Source organism: Ooceraea biroi, chromosome 1 (genome assembly GCF_003672135.1).
Source record: "Ooceraea biroi isolate clonal line C1 chromosome 1, Obir_v5.4, whole genome shotgun sequence".
Classification (NCBI taxonomy): domain Eukaryota; kingdom Metazoa; phylum Arthropoda; class Insecta; order Hymenoptera; family Formicidae; genus Ooceraea; species Ooceraea biroi.
The window spans coordinates 6,191,786-6,218,339 of NC_039506.1; the positions used below are offsets into that span (position 1 = coordinate 6,191,786).

At 41.8% G+C, this 26,554-nt stretch overlaps 1 protein-coding gene across 9 annotated transcripts in view; it reads right to left on the reverse strand.

Annotated features, from left to right (window-relative positions):
• LOC105277793 overlaps window positions 1–26,554 on the reverse strand; it is a 90,061-nt gene that overhangs the window by 32,934 nt on the left and 30,573 nt on the right. For 5 of the 9 annotated variants that reach the window (XR_003407056.1, XM_026972840.1, XM_026972832.1 and 2 more), the window contains exons 3-10: window positions 25,903–25,951; window positions 23,151–23,409; window positions 19,466–19,676; window positions 17,194–18,257; window positions 16,330–16,543; window positions 15,962–16,213; window positions 15,063–15,429; window positions 13,572–13,866 (exon numbers count right to left, since the gene is read on the reverse strand). Coding sequence is in view for 6 of the 9 variants with exons in the window: in XM_026972840.1 (XP_026828641.1) it covers window positions 13,572–13,866; window positions 15,063–15,429; window positions 15,962–16,213; window positions 16,330–16,543; window positions 17,194–18,257; window positions 19,466–19,676; window positions 23,151–23,409; window positions 25,903–25,951 (2,711 nt within the window). In the remaining 3 variants the exon portion in view is untranslated. Of the gene's footprint in view, window positions 1–412; window positions 12,030–13,571; window positions 13,867–15,062; window positions 15,430–15,961; window positions 16,214–16,329; window positions 16,544–17,193; window positions 18,258–19,465; window positions 19,677–23,150; window positions 23,410–25,902; window positions 25,952–26,554 lie in introns of those variants that run through there. The other 4 variants (XM_026972828.1, XM_026972824.1, XR_003407054.1 and 1 more) reach the window with 3 other exon arrangements.

A 26,554-nucleotide genomic window follows, 5' to 3' on the forward strand; every position in this document is an offset into this window, starting at 1 on the left:
TGGCATAAGTTTCAATCTGTTGATTGGCATTAACACTAATCGCACGTGCGGAACAATCGTTTTAAAGATGGATCGTAAATAATCGGCGATGTTTGTAGAATTATCCATCCGTAGGATTAAACCGTTCGATTAAAATGACAGGAAATCAGATATAGACGGCGCAGATCGGATCTATAGATTCATACGTACTGTATTTGCCAGACCAGCAGCTGCCACAAATCAGACCGACTTTCCCGCCCATCTTCCTCGTGATAATGAGATGCGCAGCTATCAAAAGGCCCTTGCTCCCTACCGTGAATCTTATTAGCAGTATGATCGACGTGCTGTCGCGCCACGTGCGTGTCATGAGCACGGTCGCTTCGCGAACGATTCTCTCTCTGTCTCTCTCTTTTTCTCTGTTTCTTCCTTGTCTGTTGCACACATCCCACGTCGATTTTCCCGTATTGTCAAAAACGAATATCAGCAACAAAAGGCAACTGAGGTCGATGAATCCGGTGTAAACAGTCTGAATCAACAGCCTTCCTTTCTCACGTTCATCATTCGCTTGGTTGTTCGATCAAATGATCTCCGTTCTGAAGAACCACATTTTGAAATTACGTCAGAGGAATCGATGCACAGTAGAAATCGGTTTGCGATCTTGGAAAATGAAGAAATCTTCCGCGCGCGCATATAATGGGAATCATGAGACATATCAAGCGAAAATGACTGATAAATCTTGAAAAAGAATCTAAAGAATGAGAATACTATTATAATATATTTAAAACGTATGACGTGAAATATAAAAATTACACATCAAAAGGATTATAAGAAAAATCCAGAAATATGTTCTTTTCAGATATGATTTTTATAAATAGAATAACTGAACGATTTCGGAATAAACATCATCGTGCATCAATTATTTTGAAAGCCGATTGAAGATTAACAGATTTTATGGAATTATTTTGTAAAATCATTCAAGGCGATGAAGTATTTCGATCAAGCCGTCACAAATTTGTCAAATTAACTAACGGATACTATTTGAAGCCATGTCGATTCACAGTTCTGGTTTCCATCAGAAATTTCTCTATTTCCGCGTCTCGTTTATTATTATTAAATCCGAAATTGAACCAAAATATCAGTCTATTCATATACAATATTTCAATATCATTTTATAGTATCGAATTTGTATCGTGATAACATGTCATGTTAATAAACAAATACATGTAATGTTGATATCTTTTCGTAAAAAATTCCGTTAAAAGTATAATAACATACGTGTAATCTACAAAATAAAATAAAACAAACAGTGAAGTGAAATTTACGCGACAATGATTTATCGCTAGAATCGATTAAAATGTACAATTTCACTTGCTCCGAATTTAGATTGCATCGTTACAATATTTCTGAGCTTTGAGAAGCATCATTGCGTGCGGAAATTTTATTTGTCATACAGTTCTAGTTTCAGGTTTCGGCAATTTAACACTGACGCGCATGCTATATCCACATTCGCGGCGCCGCTGTATTTTAAGACGCAGCAAAACACCGTTTCGTGTCCTAGAGAAATTATGCGATGCCTACGATCTTTATTCCTCATCTAGGACGCGTAAAAATGATCCGTATGCTGGTTGCATCAGCATCTTGCGAGTACCATCATCCTTAACGAACATTGCGCATCTTCTTTGAAATGCCACGACCCCGAATGAACTTTCAAGACGATCTTTATTCGCACACCACGCGGGTACCGTAACTCGCGTGCCTCGTCACAGGTGAATTGGCGTGAATTTGCCGATTTGTTCGCGAAGCCGCGCCTGCTCGTCGCCGATTTTCAACAAGGCCGACCCAGTGACGCGACGAACCGCCGCGTTGTTGTGCGTTTTGAATTTCACGCGGTGTCACGCGCGCGCGTATGTCTCCTGCACCTGTCGCGAAAAGCTCGAGCGAATAAAATCGAGTCGGAATTCGCAGCATTCGAGTGCAAGAGATCTCTCGAGCAACCGCACACGCTGGCATACGTACGCGGTCGGACGATACACGGGTATATCGCTGCTGTTTGTCGCGAGAACGCGACGTTTCTCTCTCGCGAGTCACGCAACGCGATCTCGATCCATGCATCGATCGATGCAAACTGGCACGCGTCCACGCCGCACGCGAGGAACCGCGTGGAACCGCGCGGAGCGCCACCGACTGACTGACTCGTGGTTGCTATCATCCAGCCAGGCAGCCGGCTGTCCGTCTGTCTGACCTCGTCTGCAATTCTGTCTGATTTGAAGGATCCCGCGTAGCTGGGAACTGTTGCTCCGATGACGATCAGATATGGCGCCGAGCATGGGGACGCGTACTCCGATACGCACGTATCCGCATAGTAATTCGCATTGGTGCTCTCGCTTTTGTCACTCGAGGATTGGATTCAACAGGACTGATTCAATCGACTGATTCGACTGATTGAACTGTTACCTTCTGTGAAATTGTAGACTTGTGTGCATTATGTGAAGAGATATAGAATTTTTGCTTAAGTTAAAATTATCAGTCAGACTCTCTTGTTCGATGCAGGCTCGTTTCTGATATCTTTTTATTTCTGTAATATTAATGAGACTTCGCTAATTGGAAATATTATATCGAATCTATCAATAATTGAAATAAAATATGTAAAATATTGGTGTAAAAGTATTGATGAATCTCAACTTTGCGTACTTTCATATCACGCTACTGTGTGTGTTCATCAATGTTTATTCATTTATTATTTCAGAGAGTTTCTTCCTTTTAATTATACTGGGGAAATAATAGAAATACTGCAATGTATTAGTGTCCGTGATAAAACTCGAGAGACGTCTCAATATGGTGAAAATGAAGACATTATATATCTTTACTGAAGTTATATATTCACTCGTAGTCATGCTTCGTTAGCAACATCTCGTCACGTTCCGAGTTTCACCGGTTTGCCGCCAGAATTGAACGTTTCCAATAGCAGTTTGGATTTCTATGGTGTTATTTCACAGTGTACCTGACGCATCGCCAGAACTGTCAAAAACTAAAATGCTTCAAGTGCCGCATGGCGTTCTGTTGAAACTCGATATACCTTCGTGCTTCGTTTCACGGGACTGGATGTGCGATTACTTAATCAAGATCGTTATCCTCCCTTTCACACTCAATGATCCTTGTAGCGTGCTATTGAATACGGAATTATTGCTAACGTTTCCCTCATGCCATTTATCAGCAATGCATTTTGTCATGGTTTTATTCTTTTTCTTCTGCACTCAAGTCACGATGTTTAAGTGTTTACTGTTTACTTGAAATCGAGTCGTCCTTGGCGATTTTCATAAAAATGCTTTGATAAGGTATATAATTTCTTATCAAGTTGAATAATTGATTCTCCTTTAGCGGAAATTCGACAGTTACCTATAATATGTGTATGTAACGCAGGTGTTGGCTGTAGTTGTCTATACGTAGATCGATAGCCGTTTTGCGAGACAGCGTCCATTTTTCCTAAGCGGAATGTGATAAATGGGTTTTCGTGCCCGAACACGCTGCGGCTTTTGTGGCCGATGAAGGTTTGATTTTTCACCGAGGTCAATGGCAGCCGACCGATGAGTAGAACCGCATTACCGAAGTGCCAATCACAGACGCGTCGCGTCACAGCTTCCATGTTATGAATTATAAAAATATCCCGTTATTTCGGCGTATCTCCGCGTTTCTCTTAGCACGTAATTCTATAAAACTCGAATAATGCACTGTGATACATTTTGTAAGATACAAAAATAAGAAGATAAAATCGGTATCAGTTTGACAAATCTCGATACTATAAAAATAAAAATGTTTTCTAGCCAAAGCATCCTTCTTACATCGACCTATGTTGGCAATCGAATTTACCGGTACTATATCGATGGAATTAATCATTTGAAAAATATGGTAGCGTGCGCTTAAATCAAGCGCTATTGTCATTGCTACTGAAAAATTTTGAACGATCCGTCTAAGGTTGCAAAAATACAGATTGCAATAGTCGATTATAAATGGAGTTTCTCTTTCGAACTCTCGTACGGTCGAATAAACGTTAAATGTGTGCATAGCAATCCATCCAGCTGTCTGATACCGACCCGATATTATCCTGTCAGGAACCGATTCTTTCGCCATGCCGGTCCACCGATCGTGGAGCACCTTTCCCGCGGGTTCTTATTAATTCCACGAAATCTGGAATACCCGGCGCGGGCCCGGCGAGACTTTAATTACGGAGTATCGCGCAGCGTTCCTTCGTGAGATCCCACAAAGGGAAAACGCACCAGAAAAGAAAGACCGAAAAGTTTCTCACGCGATGGCGAGGGTACGATCGACCGACATAGTCGGGGAACCGCAAGAGAAGACTTCCGGTTCGCGGGGAGCACGCGAATACTTCCTCGTCGATATTTAACGATTTCGTGAGGAATCGAAGCAGCCAAGCGCAGTCGAACGGCGTAGATATCACCCTCGGCATTCTAGAACCTATTCATGTCGGGTAGCCGCACATGTTATTGAACCCGAGACAAAGTGCAACGAACAAGTCGCCGACAACGATGGTGCACTTATAGCCAGCTTTGCTGCTCTTCGCTTGGCCGTGATGTTCACCATGCATATCGGACAATGTTAGCGATGACGACGACTTTACACTTGCCGATAGACCGCGCGAAATCGCTCGAGGAAGTTTCCGAGATGCAATAGGCGTCACTATTAGAGCGCGTGACGTGCGAACAATACTAACGGTTGGAAAACAAACGTAAGGGCGAGCTTGCGAAAACGTCACTCAAGCGGCCTTAACGTCCGTAAGAGTAACGTCATCTTTCTGGGGAAGATTAACTTATGGCAGCTTCCTGAAGAAAATTAATTAAAGGGACTAATCGTTCGTGATTAATTGCCCGAATGCTTGAAGACGCGAACGAACGTTCCATAATCGAGAATTATGTGACCTCTTTACGTTGCATTTTTCTATTGGGAATAATCTTTATAAATTCTACCGTAATTACGTAAATTTTACGTATTGCCTGCTTTCTTTTTCATGATAGATACATGAAGAGTCATGCGCAAAATCATAAAAGCTATTGTTGTACTCAAATGCTATTTTTGCACGTGAAAAATTCGATATAATATTATTTGTTCAATAATTCTCAAACTTTTTTGTATTTCTTCGTCAGTTTTCAATAAAAATTTTCCTATCTCAATGAAAAAAAACATCCATTAGAATAAGTTTTACGTAAAATAGAACAATAATTTTGTTTATTCAGAAATTAAATTTATTCAGAATTTTATTAATTTAATCTTCGGTTTAAATAACACTTGGTTATTTGAAAACAAGCTTCCACAAGTATTAAAAATAATAACTTACCTCATGCATATCTCGCAATTTTCAATATCTCGCTTATCTCTCGATCCGTTTCTTGTTTTATTTATTTCATATGTTTCTGATACGTATTATTTAAAAACACAGTAAAATATTCGTTGTTTTAATTATTTTATAGAATTGAAACGAATCAATATACGAGAGGCAACTGTATATTGTATAATTAGTCAAATATCTTTTTGTACAATTTACGTATCACGAGCTATATACATACTTTAGTAAATACTTAAAATAGTTCGATTCGATGAATTTCTATGTATAGATAATTAATAATATTTTGCCAATGGCATGTATTATTCTTAAAGACTACTGTATTCATCTTTGACTTGATCATTTTTAAGAGAGCTGCTTTAAATTGCGCGCGCTATTTCACGATGATATCAACAAATTATTTGGATTATTGAATGAATAATATCGCGCAGTTGTATCGATATAATTGAAAAGTCTTTCCCATAAAACAATTTGCAAGGTTTGCAACAATTTCACGGATTATAAAATAAACGATTGTGGATTATAAAGTACAAAAACGCGAGGATAAGATCCTGCACAAATGGCATAAATTTAAAATCATTTGAATGGAAATCGGTTGGAAGTAATAATCGTTGGAAGTAATCGAAGTATTCGTTAGCGCTCCGATGATATAAAAGTTAACCTTACAGTGAAAAATAATATTAATAATGTTTGATCATTAATTAATTATGCTTTCAGTCGATTAAGTGGCTTAAATTAGGCAAACATAAGAGAATTAAACAAAAATCATAATCGTCTTGGATTATATAAACTTTTCGGCGATAATTATTTTATGTAATAAATTCTTAAGTACTAAAACAATATTCTAAAAGAGTATACATGCACTCGCACACATTTATACACAATTATTGTAGCAGTTTCGTCGAATTCTTAATATAGCACATCATGTATATATTTTATTATTATCTTTCCAATAACAGAGGAAATTCCTAATATTATTCATTCTTAATGAATTCTTATAAATTAATTATTTATTTATCGTTTCTTGATAGAAAAAAAATTAGAATTATGTATTAATCACTGTGACAAATAATCACAGTAAATAACTTTGTCGAATTAAGCCGCGATTTTAATCGTTTTGTGAAAGCACTCACTCATACACTCACGCACCAGGCCGTGTTCCAATTCGCATCGATTGTAAAATTCTACGCAATTGATCGAAATTACATCCGTATTTCCAAAACAAATTTTCGGATTCAACAAAATTTAACAAGAGAACTATTAAATAAATGTTAACTGGAGCATGGCCTGGTCCATAACTAAAAGAAGAAAAAAGTGACTGCAAAGCCACTGAAAGCGCAGGTACATTTGGTAGCGAGAACATCGAGCTTAATCCTAAACAGCAAGCTCTGATTAACACTTATCAGTCGGTTGAATCATTAGAAAAATTTTGCAAAAATTTGTGTAATTTTTTGTAATACATTAAAAAACATTTTTAAATGTATTATAGATTCTATAATATAGATTCTATGAACCGCACGATAAATATAAATCTAGTTTTGCAAGATAGAAGATGTTCCGGAATCTGACTTTCAACCATCGATAGTAAATGTTAAGAGTAACTTGATTTATTGAAAGAAAGAATATTTGTTTCAATGTCACTTAGTAATAATAATCTATCACCTTATTCATGAAAAAACATTTAATCAAAGTTAAAAGAGTTCGAAACGAATAATAAATCTTTTTCTCGGATTTGAATTTAAAAATCTGTGAATATGAAAGACGTTTCTTGTGCAGAGTCTAGCTATTGTGCTTTTGTACTTAGGAAGGAACAGCTTCTACTATTTAGGATTAAACATCTATCGCACAAGAGCCGTAGTTACGTGGGACGAATCGGCCAGTCGGGCGGCGGTGGCTTGGACGATTTGGAACACGGCCTCGTATGGTCACTGCCTGTACACCCCAGCGTTGTTGAGGAGCCACTCACCTGCAGCCCGCTTGCACGGCTCCTTCCTCGGTTCCTGCCTCTTCGTTGGCACCCTCGTCGACAAGATATCGCGTACGTTCGCGGTATCGACTGACTTTACAATAACGTCTATCCGTTCGTTGTCGACTGTGTCCGTCGTTGTCATAGTCGTCCTCGGTGTCGTCGTTGTCGTTGCCGTTATCGTGACTGTTGTCGTCGTCGTTGTCATCGTCGTCGTCGCCGCAGCGGCAACGACGCCGAGTCTTGAATCGCGCGCGTCTCCAGGCAGCTCCGCGACCGGCAACCCTCGCCCCGAGTCCGCCATCGAGGTGCGCTGCTGCTCCTGGAGTAAGCAGGCGCTCGATAACAGGTCCCATTGGCGGAGTTTCTCTCGGTCGAGCTCGAACGACGTCGCGGACATCCGGGCGTCCGGGTTCGAGCGAGCCGGGGGAAGGTTGCCGTCCTCTAAAAAATGATTCCTGTCCACCACGGTGGGCTTCCGATAGGCCTCGTTCTGTGGATCCCACACATAGCCGCCCACGCCGATTCGTTCCATTGACAGGGTTTCGTAGGCGATGCCGCTCCCGCCACCATCGTCGTCATCTTCATCGTCTTCGAGCGATCGCGCTTGATGATTGTGATCTTTGTTCGTTCTGCGTTTCACTCGCGGTCGCTCGCCGGACGACGACTCCTCCATACAGTTGTCCCTGCGTAGGACCACGCTGTCGTTCACGTAGGTTGCTCCCCGAGTGATCTTGCCGCGCGATTTTGCATCACTGACTTTTCCAGGTCTTCCGGGTGGATTGTCTAGATTATCCAAGGATCTGGCGTTTCGCAGACTCACTCGCCTCAGGCTCTCATACCAAAGGCTGTCTTGTTCCCAAGGGTCTTCGGCATTGAAAGCGCTATCGGTCACGGCAGCATGATTGCTAGACAGCGGCAAGTTTTGCGGAATCGCCTGGCTAGTCGACGCTGCTGAAGTCACCGTCGCCGTTGCTGTTGCTGTCGTTACTGCCTCCGCTGTTCGATTAGCTCGGTTTCGCTGCTCCACTAAATTTTGCAGACCAACATCGTCGAGCAGTCCCTCCAGGGATCTCGAACGACGATGAGACGTTTGTGGAACATGCGGTATCGATTCGATGTTATCGATACCGCTCAGATCAACAGATTTGTCTCTGAGACCATGGGGATACAAATTTCTAGTCTCGGGTAGAGACAAATCCGCTAGAAGATCGGTAGATTTTACTCGACGTAGTGTATCAGCTTCGTAGAAATTTCGCTTGTCCACGAGGGCGGCTTTGTTGTCGCCAAGCAGCTGGCAGGTTGTTCGTCTTAACTCGGCAGCGATGCGTCTGGCCTCGTCTATGTCATCTACTTGGATCTGCCGTGGCATCTGCCGTGCGATTGGATTCACTATGCGACCAATATCATTGCGTTTGTTTAAGCCAATCGCGGCATCATCCCGCTGATTGTTCAGCTGGGGCAGTCTCGATGTATGGCTGATTATTGGTTTGGTCAATTCTGTATCCACACTGTTGACACTAGCTTGCAGATCAGAGTAGTAATAGGGTGCGCCTGATTGGTCGCTCGAGGCGCGTTGTTCAGTACTGACGTTTGGCAAATATGACTGCTGCAAAACGGATTTGATGGTTTGCGGTGCCGGAATCGGGTTGGGATAATGGCTCGAGTCTTGGCTGGACGTCGATCGGTGATTCGGTAGCAGTGTGTGTCGCGTGCACGTGTCGTGACTGGCGGATCTCGAATGGTGCGGAAACCTTTGCTCGGAATATGTCGCACTCGCGTTCAGTATATTCGTCGACGACACAGATGCATTGACAGGCGAGTGCATCGAGGATTGCGCGCTAGCAGGTCTTTGACAGGCCATGGATGTCGAAATAGACGCTGCGGGCGATGTGTTCGAATAACTGGACTCCCTGCTATGAGAAGCCGACAACACATTGCTGCTCTGCATCCTGTGAACACCATCACGAGGCGACTCGTTCTCGGGTCGTACTGCTGGCGAACCGCGGAGTGGCGAGAAGCTTGCGACGTTCTCGTAATGCGCGTCGCCAGTAAAGGATTGCGAATGTTGGTGCGCCGGTGGTAAATCCGATACTCTCATGGACGGCAGACTACTCGCCGAGCCAGTCTTATTTTTACCGGAATAAGCAAACGGTCGATCGAGATTGCTGATAGACATCAGTTTTATCTTTCTCGACAAATCCTGACACGTGGTCTTCTGTAGCTTGTCCACCACCAGCATGTTCTCGTTGAACCCGTAAATGCTGTTGTAACTCAGATCTTTTGCGTACAAATCCACGTTGAAGGCATCCCTGGCCTGTAGTTCCTCCAAGTATTGATCGAGATCGATGCTCGCACCGTCAAAACGACTTCCCAATGACTCTAATTCATCGAGACTGTCGAGAACTTCGCAGACATCGTCGCTGACAGGTCGCCTCTTTAGCTGTCTGTGGCGAGCTTCCTCCTCTGGATTCTTCAACTCGGCTGAGTCGCTTCCGGATGCACTTTCCAGCGATATTCTACTACCTCTGAAAGTGGAGCTGATGGTCGCGTCGGAGAACCTTGATGGGGGTCGATGCGTTTCTACCTGACCCATTGGTTTGTTCCACGATTTTGGAGAGTCGCGATTCAACGCGCTGTCCTTGGCCGTGGCCACCTGCGGCGAAACCTTCTTTATTTCCAGGGATTCTTGCATGTCCAGAGAATCCAGGTCGTCCAGCGGCGGTGGGGAAGTCGGTATCGGTGGTGGAGAAACGAGCTCACTGTCCGACGAATCGTGCAGCTCCGCAATCATATTACGACTCGCTCCCAAATAATAGGAAGCTGGTCGGAAAGTATCAGACAGGCTGAATCGTGGATGCCGCGGCGCATCTATGGAGTCCAAGTCTTTGGACGATTCGTCATCCGCGTCGGAACTATCGGATTTGAGCGCCGTCAGAATGTCAGGCAAATCGCCCCGAGAATGCGATGAATTCTCGTTCACGTTGCCTTTCTTCGCCGTCGCAGGCACCTTACCGCTCTCTTCGTCCTCCTTCTCAGACAACTGATTCACCTCCATGTATACCGGCTCCATCTTGCTATCCGATACGCAAACGAACTCGTAGTGGGACGCGTCGAGCGTGGAATAATCGCCGGAATCGTGCTTGCCACCATCCTCGTTCGGCGCCAGAAGCGAGCGATTCATCCCGTTTTGTGACATTTCTACGTACGAACTTTCCTCATGATCCAAATTGGCGAATAGGCTCTCCATTATCTTAGGATTTGGTCCGTCACTGTTTGGATCCAATATGGCTTTTCTGGGCGACATAGGTAGGTAATGATCCTCGCTATTAATATCATCCTGTTTCGAAATAGAATTAGTCGGATCATTATCACCAGGAAATTGGTCACCGTGCGTCAACAAAGACTCAGTTATACTCGTCCTGGCACAACTGGGACTTGGAACGATGTCCAGATTATCGGATGGCACGTATTGTTCGGACAAACTATCTGTCGAAGTCATCTGTCCTTGTTTGGAGGATCCATCGGAGCTTCTCTGAAGAGTAGCATCCGCATAAAGGGTATTCGAGGCGAAACACTGCGCAAGGAGTTCATCCTTCTCATTTTCTTTTCCGATAAATCTCTCGTCACTCCGATCCCGACGATCTAAATTACTCCCAATGTTGCATTGCGAGATTTCGTTGTCGTAATTTCCACAATACTTTGACTCTAGTCGCTTCTCGCACTTCTGCTGATTGATTTGCTGCGATTTCCGTTCAAAATCCGCCAACAGATCCTTTACCGATTTGTTGCTGTCAGTCGAGGCTTGTTTGGCGTGACCTTCTTCCACGTTGTGCTTGGATGCGTTTTCCGACGTACTCGAATCGCCTAATGCGAAGTTGCGTATGACAGATGGAGTCTTATTGGCGCATTCGAGCTTGGAGACATGGGCCTCGGTTGCCTGCAGCGGCGACGATATTTTCAGCGGCTCCTGCATGGACAGCACCTCTTTAACAGGACTAGCACCATCCATGTTCATCTCAAAAGATCTGATTCTGCTCTGCACCAGATTCATGAGTCTGTCACCCTCTTCTTCCACTTTTGATTGCAACGCCGTCTTCTTAGGATTGATATATTGATAAGAAAACTCCTTGATCACTTTGCTTTCGTCGATACCGGGATCCCACTCGTCGTTATCATCTCTCGAATCCCACTGAACATTCTTCTGCACGTGCCAGGACTCGTTGCCACGATAACCGCACAGATCATCCGACCTTTTTCCTTCGATCTTACAGGCTTGTTGTCCATCGTATCGCTGTTGCTGGTGATCGAAGCCGTAGGCAGTCGATGTCTTCAGAATCCCCAGTGGCTTCTTGTGCGGGGTCTTGTGTCTCATTGTCGGTTCCTCGTAGGCGGAGGGTTCCGGGTCCGATTTCCTGGACGATGGCAGCGCATACGACGCGTAGTCGTTTCTCATCGGCGGTGGGAAGCTGACCTCATCGTAACCCGCGTCCGGGGGTATACCACCCAGGGAGGAAAGCGCGCCTCCCGGGTTCGCTTTGCGAGCGTCATGCGTTTGTGATTGCGGGCCTGTCGAATTAATGCCCGTGCGTCCGCCGGTTCCGGGTACCGTGACAACATCCTGGACGGCCGACGTCGCCGTCGATGACCGATCGTCTCCGGCATGCCGGGGGCTCCTTCCTGCATGCGAGGGTCTGCGCGTGCGCTTCCTCCGGACATCTCCCAGCTCTGATTCGTTCGTTTACAGAACACAAAGACACGAATACGTCCGTTACTTACGAGTTGTGTGTGAGTGTGTATATGCGTATGTGTATGTATGAAAAAGAAAAGAAAGAGACAGCCCAATTTTTATACATTCCCGTGTATGCATATTTCTATACCCATTATATAATTCTAAGCCAATTTTCTAAACGCGACAATGGGACATTGAGGATCAATGCACTGATCAACAAAAGCATTCATCTGTATCAATTATTAATAATTAAGCAAAATTCAGCAATCTGACTTTATATATGAATCTTTATACACGATAGCTTACTCGCAAATGGAATTTTACATATTGAGCTTTAAAATCAAATTTTACGAGTCTATTAAATCTCGATAAAATTTCAATATGTTCAATATGTTGGAAATAAAAGTTTTGTTTCGTTGCACGATTCGATTGCGTTAATTGATTGTGCAATGATCCTGATAATTGATTGACTAATTTTGTGGTTAATCGTAGGTAGCGGACACGCGAACTGGAAGGTAGGCAATTTGTAACTGCGTAGCTACGGCAATTAGTGTTAGTGAAATTCTCTGGCATGCCATGCTGACCCATATCTTCTACGGTAATCCGATTACGATCAATGTTAAATCGCACAGGATACCGACACTCGGTCGCTCAGACAGTTAAATTTTAAGATTGTTAATCGTTCCCATTCACCAGCCAGCCTAGACCCAACAGCAGCAGATAGAAGGAGCCCCGCGGAGAAACGCTCGCAGATTTCCATGATTTTTAGTTTCTTCTCGTTCCGTCATATCTCGTTGAACTTCGCTACGTTTCTTCGATGATTACATTAGTACGGTAACAAATAAAAACAAAGGAGAAGCAACCTCGATTTGTAACATTCGCAGTTCGTGAATAATTCAGGCGCTTCGCATCAATTGCAATATTCACATACTCGGATGAACATTTTTGTTAGATTACGACGTATTTTTACTTGTCATTGAACAAAATACAAAAACATGCTGATCAATTATTCACAATAAAAAGGAAGAGAAAAATTGACGTGAAATCCGTTGACATGACGCTCGAGATGTTTCAGTTGCGTAACGAGCACCATTTACAAAGATCTCGACGTGCGTTCTCGTGAGAGAAATGCCTTTAGCACCGCGAGCATATATCTATGCACATATCCGATTTTTCACCATGTTAGAGCAATTAAGTACGATCGTGTTAGAGAATCTAGATTATTTTTACCTTAGGATAACCATCTACTTCTAAAACATCACAATCTCGTGGCGCTTTCGAGGGACCTCGCGATAGTAAATTAGTAAGAATCAAAATGCATCGAGTTCATTCAAAGCTAAATGTGACATGTTCTTGAAGAGAACGAAAAACATATATGTACTCAAAATTCATAATTCATACATCCTTTGTTCGTAATACTCAATGTACAAGGATAAAGAAATTAATTACTCGATTTCTCTAATCGGGTCCCTCGTTGCGTGGAGAGGGGCGACGAGAAGCTACCACTTAAATGATAAGTTCAGGCGAGTTATCCCTACCTTCGTCATCGCTGGAATAGCTGTTGTAGCGCGGCACGGTGACAGCGGTGCGACGGCCATCCGAGCTCTTGCTCCTGACATGCGAACGATGTCCGTCCTCCCGCCGCCGTGAGTGACGACTCTCTGCCACGGCGGCCTCGTGCGCCGCCAGATCCAGCAACGCCTGTTGCTTGTAGTAACTGGAAAGATCATTTTGCGCTCTACCACGATTAGCTGAACCGGATGGCTTTCGCGTCAGCGGAGACTGCAGCATGCGCTGCTTCCATTCCAACAATCGCTTCATCGACTCTTCGCGCTGAAAACAGACGGATTATAATGCAACTTCATTAATTGTCTCATGAAAAAATTTAAATTCTTCCATGAGTTTTGTTTTCTTCTCGTTTAAACACGGAGAAATTATTAGATCATTAACTAAGTAATCGCGTCTAGATGACAACCCATACTTATGACAACAAAACGTATAGCTTTTCGTATTTTAATTTTATAGCAGGATAGGCAATCTTGAAAAAAAGAAAAGAAAATTTTCCAAAACATCGCATTGAGTTGTATTACCATTTAGATGCAACCCGAATTACTTAGTTAATGACCTAATATGCAACGTATAACAGGATTTATAATCAAGTGAAAAGAATAGGTTTGCTAAATTCGATCGATCGCTATGATAGGTACAGAATTTGGGAAAATTCAGATAATTAAAAATGACGTTTGAAATTATTAATACATATGAGTAACGTAATAACAATGACGGCAATCAAGTGAATGGTGAAAGCAAAGACACGGGAGAGTCGAGATGACGTAAGATAAAGCCGTGCAGCGTATCGTGAATCATGCTTGTCCAGCGATGTTACCGACACGATCGTCTTGTACATTCTGATACGAGCAATGGTTGATGACCTACGGCTAGTGATTCGAAGAAACGAGTTGCTTCATGATTCATTCTTGCACTTCCGGAATTCAAACGGAGCAAGCAAGCTTAAAGCAGTTAGTGAGAATGTTTCACGTTTTCTCTGTGCTAAAGAATGTTTCTCAACATTTAATATATACAGGTTTATATGATGAAATAAGCTTGCTTATTTAATTTTTAATATAGAAAAGCAATCTAGAAAACCATCAAATCTATTTTTTGACTATTTATCTGTAGAATCTTTTAACTAACTAATATATATATATATATATATATATATATATATATATATTAGTTAGTTAAAATATATATATATATATATATATATATATATTTGCCAATTTAGCTTTGTCATTATAAATTTAAGTTTTCTAGGTGAAAGTAGGGCATGTTATTTTCTCAGATCTTACAGACTAAAACTTATAGATTCATGCAGCGTGATACAAAATGTATTAAGTTACTAATAGTATTATTTTCAAAATAAAATAACATAATATATGATAAGAAAAAAATTATATTATGTTATCTTGAAAAAAATAGATTTTATGCATCAGCAAAAACGAAGAACGTTGATTTTTCTTGCTTACTTGCTGAATTTTGCGTTCGCCATCCCGCGAATCCTGTTCAGAAGACCTCTCCGCGTAGTCGTCGTCGTCCGGATCAAGAGCGGCGGGATGCCGGGTCCTTGGCAGACGCGCCGACGCTGATCTGCAAAACTGCTGCTGATCGCTCCATCGTCTGCCGGCACCTGCATGACCCGCGTGACACGTCTGAGCGATGTGAGTCCCGTGGGCACCATGGCCCCCTATTCTGCCCCACCCGTCGTACTCGCCACGCGGTATTCTTCGAGGTATCGTGTTGTCCTCCCCGCTGTGCGTCAGCACCTCGCGGCCATTTGCCTCGCAACTCTTCTCGCGCAAAGATCTCCGGAGTTTCGGATCAATACCTATTATCCTAGTGGAAACACGATCAAACGTCACACTCTGTTTTCTAATTTAATATATTGCACGACATGACAGTTTAACATGAATATGAATTGATTGTAACATATATTCATCTCGTTTTATATTTTATAATTTTGCTTTTCAATTTGAGCTTTTTCTATTTCTTTTTCAGTTAAATTGATTAAATTGATCATAACAAAGTTAAAGTTAAAAATGTGATTTTATGATCTGACACGTTCTTCCATATTATTCAGTAGTGCTCTGAAATGAATTTTACAATGGTTCGTTCTTTACAAAACATCGAGCTGCGCAACAACTTTATATATTTTATAAGCTCAGTATTTTAATAAATAATATACCTGCATTCTAAAATATGTGAAATACGTACAATGCCTGGCATGAAATTTAATAGCTACAATAATCATGCTACAACAATCGTGCTTTAAGCAATATTTTAAAACAATTGCAAAATCAGAATTTTGTATGAGTTGTCCACGTTTGCGGGTTAATTACTTATTCGGACGATGTAATCTGTGACTCACTCGGAATGTCTCTGCGTCAGCGACTGAGCGGGCATCGTGTGTTGCTGATGAACGTGATCCCGATGCGTGCGTCTCAGAGCGGGGCAGGAGGAATCCGGCAATGTGGACATTCTACTTTCGTCGTTTTTGTCGCGGACACCCGGTAATTTCGGCTGCATCGTGACGCGCGAGAGCGACTGATTTCGTTGCTGCTGATAATGCTGCGGTGTCTGATGCAGATACACCGCGGATTGCCGCATCTGTGCTGCATATCTAAGTAATACAAACACAAACGGAACAGAGAGTGTAGAGTGAAAGGGCATTTCCATGGGAATTCCGTTTTCTTCTTGTTTTCATAAAATGTACGAAGCAAATTTATCCGCACATACCTTTCCTCGGAATAGAAATAACCGTCATTAGTCGCGTCTGACGGATTCACTATATCTAAGCTGGATTTAGGCCTCTGCGGACGCCTCTGTTGATCCGGAGGTCTCTCGCATTGTGTGGGTTGTTGCTGAGGTCGCCTTGCCGCCTCGTATTCTAAAAAGTCGGCGCTATGCGGTCGCGGTGGTGGTTGAGTCCTGGATTGTCTTACCATCGTTACTGAAGAAAGCGAATCATAAAACACTTTTCGTGGATATACTGCATTGAGCTCTCGACTAGATTATCACGATACTCGACACTCTGTGCTCAATACGAGAACAAGAAAAAACATTGACAGAAAAAGAATCTATTATTACAAATTTTATTACCGTTGTAATTGTCACGATGCGATTAATATTAAATAAAATTTATTCTGACAATTGTTTATTATTTAAAGACAATACAAACTATGCATTCGGAAATGATAACTAGCGAGCGGCTATAATGATAAAAAATACTGTTTGCAATTTTGTACATGCATTTGAATATTTTAGAGTAAACACGGAAAAATTATCAGTGCAGACGTTATTACTTTTTAGTGAAAATCCAAGCTTTCAACAATACATTACGAGATTACATTGCTCGCGTACAACTCCCCGAGCGCGCATTTTTAACGGTTCGACAAGAAAGCTCAGCTTTATGGTCCAGAAAGACGCCGGTTGAAACACGCTTGCGTTTTTACGCCCGTGTAAAATATTTTCACCTTTACCCCCGGGAAGCTAGCAGTCACGATGTCCACCGCACTAATTATATGCGCCTTTGTGTGAAAACGAGCCGTGCGAGAAGGATGAGACGCAGAAAGAAAGGAAGATGACAAAACAAAGACTTACTGTTCGACGGTGTGACGGGTGAGTGCAGTTGCTGTAGATGTTGCTGCGCGTACACAGGAATAGGAATGGGTGCCGGCGACGTGCCCTTTGTGTACCCCACCGGTCCCGCGGGCCTCTGATACAGCTGCGGGGTACCGTAGACTTCCTCATAGTCACCATTGCCCCTGCTGTTGACCCTCGGCTTTGCGCTACGGCCATACGTGTCCGGAGTTCTCCTCTCCGTTGGTTGAGCACTCGGACCGTAGCCGTAATTCAGGCCCGACTTGTCCGTGCGCAGATTTGGCGCGGCCTGCGACGCAGTCTGATTTATCCGTGCGCCGTAGATAGTATTGCTCCTCTCGTAATCCGACATTGGACTCTTGCTGGTCACCGTCACATCCGGCGAGACCGGGCTGTTTCGGTAATCCGGGTCCGGCGATGGCGTCGAGTACTCGTTGCTGCCGTCTGTCAATCTTCTAGGTTTCGGTGGTGCATTCGCATAAATCGGCTGACCGAACTTCCTCGGCATGGGCTGGATCGTTTGAACCGAGCCGGGATGCTGAGGCTGTTGTTGCTGTTGCTGCGGTGACTGTTGGACCATATGTTTGTGTGCATGCGACGATTGATGAGCTGGAAGCGCATTCTGATGTAAATGTTGGTGAAGCAACGCTTGATGTTGGTGCGAATGACCTGGAGTCAATTGCTGTAAGTGTCCGTATTGTTGCTGCTGCTGCTGCTGCGACGACTGAGAAGTACCGGCTTGGCCGTACTGCGGGGACTGTTGCACCCAACCATTCATCATTGAATGACTCGACTCGTTCGCGTGATTATTGTTGGTGGAGTTGCCGTTGCCGTTGCTGCCACTGAGATTCGGAAAGGAGGCAGTGTTTGCGCTGTTTGGGCTGGAATTGTTGTTGGATGCATGGCTGGGATCGTCGCGCGATTGGAAGCCGTGGAAGCCAGAATCGCTGTCGTCGGCGCTTTGATTCAGGATCGACGAGATCGACGAGACGCTAGGTCGGGCGCTTCGTTCGCCATCCTGCTGTCCAGCTATTTCTATGACCACCGCAGCCTCGCCGGCGCCACTGGGGAATTCACAATTCAGAGCTGATGATTAAATCATGAATAACAAATTTAATAATAAATTAATAATAAAAATAAATTTAAATAGCATCGCGTGTGCAGCCTACATATTGAATCAATTTGAATCTAAAATATTGGCTCACGATACTCTTTTCTCCGATTTTGCGTTTGAGTTGAAATTGCTGGTTGATTAAGAAAAAAATCTCGTCTTACTGAATACAGAACAATTAATTGACGCTACAATTGTTTCGACTGCTGACGTGCGACCTGGAAAATTGCGTAGCCGCTTTTTACTTGTACAAATGCAGGTTCAATCAGATAATTGACAGAGACGTGCGTTGTCCCGCTACTGCTGACGACGCGCTAATGGACAACGGGCTAGCCACCGTGCCTCATCCACCAGTGGTATTTCGCGAGTCGAGTAACTTTCGAGAAACTAACTAACGAGTTGGTTAGTTACACCGCGATAACGCGCGAACGACAGATGCGCTGCAACCGTCGTGGGTACTTCCGCGGAAAATGCAAATAAACGTCAGCAGCAGCGGAGTCCCAATTTCCTTCGTGGCGCATCAAAGCGACGTTCATCGCCATTCTGTTGCAGTGTCGAGCTAATTTCGGGATCTTCGCGCGGATCTTCATGAGTATGTCCCAGATAGAGTTTAATGCAGAAATGTCATCTTTTAAGACGGTATCGAGCGCAGTTTCAGAATATACTTGAGAAGATACTTCGTCTTCCGCGATGCGATAGTGGTTTCTTATTGCGAATGGATCGCGGTATGTTTCTAGTAAAAATTTACAGGCAAAACGTGATGAAACTTTCATAACATTTGATCATACATTATGATACATGAGCTTTGGAAATGAGAGAATTTATCATTAATTTATTCATTATCATGAAACTGACAAATAAGTCGTTAATAAATTGGTTCGACTGAGAAGATGATTATTGCAATTATTAATAATGAAAAAATAATCAGTTTTGTGTTGATTCCATCTCGCACATCGTATTTCACATATATTTATTTATTCCATTTACGTAATGGCAAAACCGATAAAATATGAAGATCCCTCATTTCATGAATTTATAATTGTTAAAGAAAAACATATGCATGTAATTTGAACTGGCATTTTTTACGTGATGAATAACTAATCATGTTTAATTGCTTAGAATTTTTTATATGATTTAAAAATGCTTGCACGGATTTCTTACGGGCTAGGATCTTGCAGCAGCGTCGCCAGAGTCAGCGCGTTCACCCATTGATTCATGCTCTCGCGGGTGTCAGCAGCGAAATGATAAGTCCTCATGTTCGCATGCTCTGCTTTGAAGGCGAACTTTTTGTTGACTTTGTCCTCGGGTTTGCAGACGGTAACTCTGTACGAAGGTAATAATATCGAACCTAGCAGTTTTTCTTCTTCCGGACCTGAAAATTGACAGATTGAGAATTAATAAATCGATATAAACACATAACATTGATTGTAAAGACTGCAACGAGACTATCTTTATTCATAGAATTCGATTTAGTAGTCTTAATTTTACATGAAAATATATATGAATATTATAAATTGCCGCATGCTAAATTTCAGTGTGTCTTAATCTTTTATTGCAAGGAAGATAGTGTGTCGCTTACATGACTATAATAGATCTCTGTTTGTGTTTGCAATAACATTGCGATTGTTTATGACATTAATCGATCAAATATTTCTGATGGTATTGTATTTTTCAAAACAGATGAGTTTAAATATGATATTGGATGTTATAACCGCAATATTTTTTCTAACTTTCAAAATGTTTCTACATTCGTTTCTAGATATAACTGATGTATATATATATGTGCATGCATACATACAGGATTTATCCAGATTTGATGCGACTGATCTTTTTTTAATTCTTTCTTGCAACGACATCTCTTGATGAATAGTTACGTTATAAAGATTGATATTTCACTTATGACTATTCAAAATTTCAAAACACTAGCATGTTTGCATTAGTTTTGACGTTAAATGTGACATTGCCTTAATGGCGCTCGCTGAAAAAAACACGTTTTATATCGCTCAGGATACACGCTAAGGATCAAAACGACATCAGAATGGAGCACATACATGTTAAAAACATGCTAAAAACAACCGATATTGATTCGGATTTCACGAAAAACATCATAACTAGTGACGAAACATGATGTTTTTAATATTCAAAAAACGGCAGAAAAAAGTGCGCATACAGAAAAACCGAATCAAGAGATTGTTCATTGTTTTCTTCGATTCGAAAAGAATCATTCACAAGAAATTTATACGGGAAGTTCAAATTGTGAACGTTGATTATTATTTGGGTATTTTGAAGTTTCTGAAACAAGATTCTTCGAGTTTGGTCTGAATACTGAGAGCAAAGTCTTGGTCACCTATGCATGATAATGCACGGGCGCACAAATCTCAAATTGTATGCGATTACTTGGTCAAAAAATTACACCTCCCATATTTGTCTGATTTGACTTCGTGTGACTTCTAGCTATTTGCAAAACTCAAATTGGCGATGAAAGCGTTAGGATACTATTCAAGAAATTCAAAGAATTTTGACCACGAATGAAGGCGATTCCGAAAACAGAGTACTATGACTGTTCCGAAAATTTTTTAATCGCTTCCAGTCTTGTAGTTTTTTCATTAATCATACCAGAAACTGGACAGACCCTGTATATGTATATATACATACGATATCATGTATCGGTTATATCTATATACACGCATATACACGCGCGCGTGCACGAGAAAGAGAGAGAATTTATATTTTCCTACAATTCCTTAAACAATTGAAAAAAACGGTATAAAGGTTACAATATATTTGTTATGGTGCGTGATTATCATGATATTGATCTGGAAGATCATAGAATTGTTTTTATGGGCGTGTAAAATGGAATTTCGGATACGAAGTGCGTATACATACGCAGCCACGAGATTTCGGCGAGCGAATCGAATTCCCTCGCATCGCGTTTTGAAGCTGGAATTTCAGTCTTTAAATGAATTCCAAGCTGCATACGATCCGGCGAACCCGAATAACGTATGGATGTCGCGAATAAATGCTTTATCAATTACAGAATAGAATCTCGATTGATCAAACTATAATACATATGCTTTAATAGTTAGAAATGCAAAATATTTTTCCCGGATCTAAATGTATACACATGAATTCGAGCGGATCCAATTATGATGAAACCAATTAAGGCAATTAAATATAGCAAGAAGATGTTTCATAATTAATCATGAAATCCTGATTAAATCGGAGTTCAATTGAAGAGATTTCGGTGCATTACTGAAATACATTTTTTTACGCAAGAGATTAATATAAAATAATGAAATATTTCTGTTGCACCAAGATCACAATACAGATATTTATTTCGAACTTTACAGAATTACAAAAACTAGTTATTGCATTTAAAAATATGTATCATATTATCATTCAGATTGATTAATCTTTTTCTATTGGATGTGCATCCTCTCTTGATGAACAATCAAAGTGAAAACCACCAGTAGCGCAAGAAGGGTTTGTTGTCGAACAATAGCTTGTTTCGGTGCTTTGTGCGAGCAGGTATTTGAAGATGCTCGGCTAGCTGCTAATTAGAGGCGGTATCCACGTCGATTCTAATCCAACTAAAGTTCGCCGATGTAAACGGCGCGTCGAGCTGTATCACGAACTTCCAGCTGGAACTTCCTTCTTGCCGGATAACGTGGAGGACAGACCGGGCTGGTAGCCATATATCTTTAAACGGAGCACATCTCGCATGTCTTTGCCGCGATGCTTGCGCACGTATCGAATCAAAGAGCCAGGTGTAATTAACGCTTCTGGCCGAGTCAGATTAGTAGAGCGGCAGCATCCAAGGCAATCGAAAATTGGTCGCCTGCGCGATCAGGACAAGCGAGTAAAACGAAACGGAACTTGGCGTGACGCCAGAATGTTCTTGCGGATGCATCGGAAATTCCACCGAAATAAAGATATGTATAAATAAAAGTGTTCTCAATCGATCCGAATGAAAACCTTGAACATCAATATCCATGATGTTTATTTTTATTACTAAATAAAAGTACAGTTGTAATTTTCAAATTAAATGGATAAGTTAAAATCTTGATTGACGCGATTATCGGTGCGATTATCGGTCTTATTTTTACTTTTAAATACAGATTATTTCTGTCCTACGAGATGAATGTCTGTGTCGTGAAAATCCGCAAATTATTTAAAAATGGAAGCAATTATCTGCAAAAATTGCAAAATTGTCAATTTCTACATTTACGAATTCAACATTTAATTATAAACAACAAAGTGAATCGAAAATTATAATATTATAATATTATTTTGCGTAAAATAATCATTAAAATTTGCTCAAATTTACGAAATACAGCCAACGAATCTATTTGTGTTCGTAATCAGCCTTAATTTCGCTCATAGAATAATTGCTAATGATTATGACGCTCCGTAATGTTGATAATTACACTGAGAAAAATATCATGACATATCTAATCGGATAATCCAATTAAATAGTAACAAACGGATATATCCGATTAAATTGTATAAAAGACAAAGAAAGTGATCGGACATATCCAATGAAGGTAATCGGACATATCCATCATTTAATCGGAAAACAAGAGTAATCGGATACACTATTTAATCTGTTTAGCCGATGGAAATTTTTCTCAGTGTACGTAACGAATAAACGTTATGTCCGCCGCACCTATCTGAATACCAAGCAAGTCACCAAAATACAGATATTATTCCATATAATAACGCATATTACCAGGCGCAATAACATTAACGTTTAACGCAAAAGCAAGCAAAAAGGGAAAAAAATTTAGAAAATGCATATTAAAGACATGGATGGTACAATATGCTTACTTTCATAATAAAAACTCACCCTTGTAATAAAAGAGGCAGTACTCGGAGAGAACGAACCAACGCTTCTTCCAGAGCATGAGACCTTCCGAGCCTTGTTTATGCAACCAGCCCTGAAGTGCGACGGGGGCGGAGACAGGCCTCTTCGCGGCTGGCGATCGCAGCCCCCCTTGAGGGCCGCTCCGTCTGCGCACCGCCGACACGGAGGCCGCCACCCCCGAGCCATCGTGTTTGCTGCGTACCTGGACCGGTACGGCGGGCGGCGTAGCCGACTGGACAATCTATAAAATGAGATGTCTCTTTATCTCTTGCGATATCCAATCGTAAATTACAAATTGAGTCAGTTAAGTTTAATTTCAGTTTAAGTGAATGCGCCGCTCTTCATCGTGAAACGATGAAAGATAAAAAAGGGAGAGAGACCCGGTGCAAATGAAGATTAATATTAATGACTCTTTACTCCCCAATTAATCCCCTGGAAACTTTAACAGAATTTTCACTGCAAGTTTAATTACAAAGATGTGTATTTAGGAGGCAGAGAATAAAGGTGACACCTGATCAAATTTTTATTAAGGAAAAATTGATCGTAAATCCTTTAGAGAAAATGAAGTGGCTATAACTTTGGAACCGCGTTTAAATCCATTATTACTATACATAACTCGGAACGTGCCAAATATCATTTCATTCTATTCGGTCGCGACATGATGTACGTAAAAAAAACGTACGTAAAATAAAAATATTGCACATATCACAAACGCATATTCTGCGTTCTTTCCGAACTTGCTGGCAATGCAGAATGGTCGTGATTTACAAGACAGACATGTGTCACGGCGCGTGCCACGACGCGTGACACTCAGAGGAGATACCGAACGTATTTTTAAACATTTTTCAGGTTGAATGGATAATAATGCGATTTCGCGAGACGAGAGACAAAGCCAAAAGCAATAAATCTTCAGTGAAATTTGAAATCATCCTTTCCGCGCTGTACGGTCAGCGACCGAGATCTCGATGCCTTTTATTCGTTGCCTTCCTGAATGTGGCTGATCGAAATCCGCTTTTCTGCTTGCCGACGCGTCACGTTATCGCGAAAGCTCCTGTCGGCCATCGAAAATTTCACTTTGCCCACCCGGAATGTCTGATAATGAAAAAACCTATGAAAACGAAAAAGAAGAAAGCGGAAAAGAGCCTTTGGCGACAGTTCGATTGCTACTTGTACGTGAAATTCATTCGATCCATCAATTTTCTTTCTCCTGTTACGTCCATCGGGAAGATTGACACTTAACGAACGAAGAGCTTGTTAAATAATTAATTTCTTGATAGACATCTATTGGAACGGCGATATGCATTTTCTATGACGAGCACGTGCCGCTACGAGATTCCGTTGGATTTAATCCTCGAAATAGACCCCGTGTATTATGCAGCTCGCTATCGATTCCCCTCCGCCTTCCCGTTTGATTTAAAAATACATGCGCAAAAAAACAGCAGCGATTGGTTCCGGCACAAAAGATTCGAGAGAGTCATGGGAACTCGCCCAGAACTCTATCCCTGACGTGGAGATGAATAATTTACCGTTCACCCCTTTCTCGCCTGTGCGCGGGTGGAAACTACATTTAGTTTTCCCTTTTTTTCTCCGGAGTTTTTTGACTTCGAATGCAGTTGGCGACGGAAAATAGTTTACACATGCGGGCACTGGCAAATTTGCTCGCGAAATATCGTGCACAATGGAGGAATATTGGTCTCTATAGAATGGGGAACATTAATATTAACATCATTCAGGAAATAGTTTATGTTGATAGTTATGTTGTTGAGCAAATCAATTTCCCATTCATCTGCAATATTCTTTTGTGCATTATACAAAATTTGTAAGTAATCAATGGCAATAAGTTTCGACGACGTATAAACATATTTATTGGAAAATTCGTGTGCCGGAAAATCTATTTTGAAAGAACGTTATATTTCCTATATAGACAACAGATATTACACCGGATATCTGATAGATCTTTGTGTTCTGTCGCGATACCTATCCAGTATTATGCCGAAAATGTTGTAATAGAATATTAACATATATTGGTCGCCTCATTTGCTTCCCGTCTGTTCTCGTCTGTCTGAAAATCTCCATACGAGCTCTCTCTCTTTTTCTCTGCTCCCTCTTTCTCTCTCTTTCTCTCTCTTGTCAAAAGAGCCGGCGCTACGAAAAAGCCGGACACGGAAGAGGAGTTACCCAGATAATCCGTTAAATTACAAGAGCTCGCGCGCAGTTCCCCGACGACGGAAGCGAATATGCAGCCGCTCGACCGAGAAGACGAAACTCCGCAGCGCGCCGAGTTTGCTGATCCCGGAGAAAACTTTGTTCCGGCCGCACGGGAAAAGCGGCAGCGCGCCAAACTCTCTCATGGCGAACTTTCGTCCCTTTCTCCCGCTTTCCGCGCGGTATCGAATTGGATCACAGTCGCGATTCGTATCGCTCGTCATTAGCCCTGAGGACCGTTACACGCCGCTAATTTGAGCGATGCCTCTAATTGGCAGCACAACGCGCGAACAATTTCGCGTCAACTTCTGCCGTTCTCGCATGTACAAAGGCCCTAACCCCTGGGTGCAACCCGTGCAACTCATTACTTAAACTCGCTGTTCCGAACAGTGGTAATAATCCGTTGTGGGTTTTCCCTCTTTAAATAAAATTAATATTATCGCAAACTATATCACCGCGAGAGACGTGATAACAATTTCAAAAATCCTTTTTGTCGGAGGATAGGGCATATATTTAATGTATATTTTACCTGTTTGTTGTCCATCCCGGGCGTCGAGTTGGTCACCGGCTGGTCGAGCCTGTAACATAAAGAGACAACAATTTTAAGACTTTAAGCGATGAAGAATATTATATCACAAATTTTATTCTCTATTTCACTACTTTATGTTATGGTATACCACTGTATCTTTAAAAAAACATCAATTATATTTTTACGTCGTCCTTATTATCGAACTTCGAGGTCGATATGGCTCATTATGAATGTTCACCTTGTCGTTTCATCGTTATCTGTTTCGTAATGTTTTTTATTATTATTAGATTTTCATTCTTAGATTTTCACTGCATTTAAAAATAATCATCTTAAATGTCTCGAAATCGAGATTTATCGAGCCACCATGTCACTTTTCGCTCCCACAACTTGCAGACAAATCTCGACCTCGATTCTTAGACAATACAAACGACACCGAGGCAATACCTCGGCGTTTTTCAGCACGAGAACATTGAAAATTTATCGGCCATGTCGATAGAGAGGCCGATCGATATCACCGCAACAAAAAAAGGTTTCGAAATGAAAGTTTCATTCGGTGAGCTTCCGCAATAGAGAGCCGACATTGTATCCAGTATCCAGTATATCTGGATACTGGAATAACGTAATACTATATGTGAAACGCGTATTCTTCTTT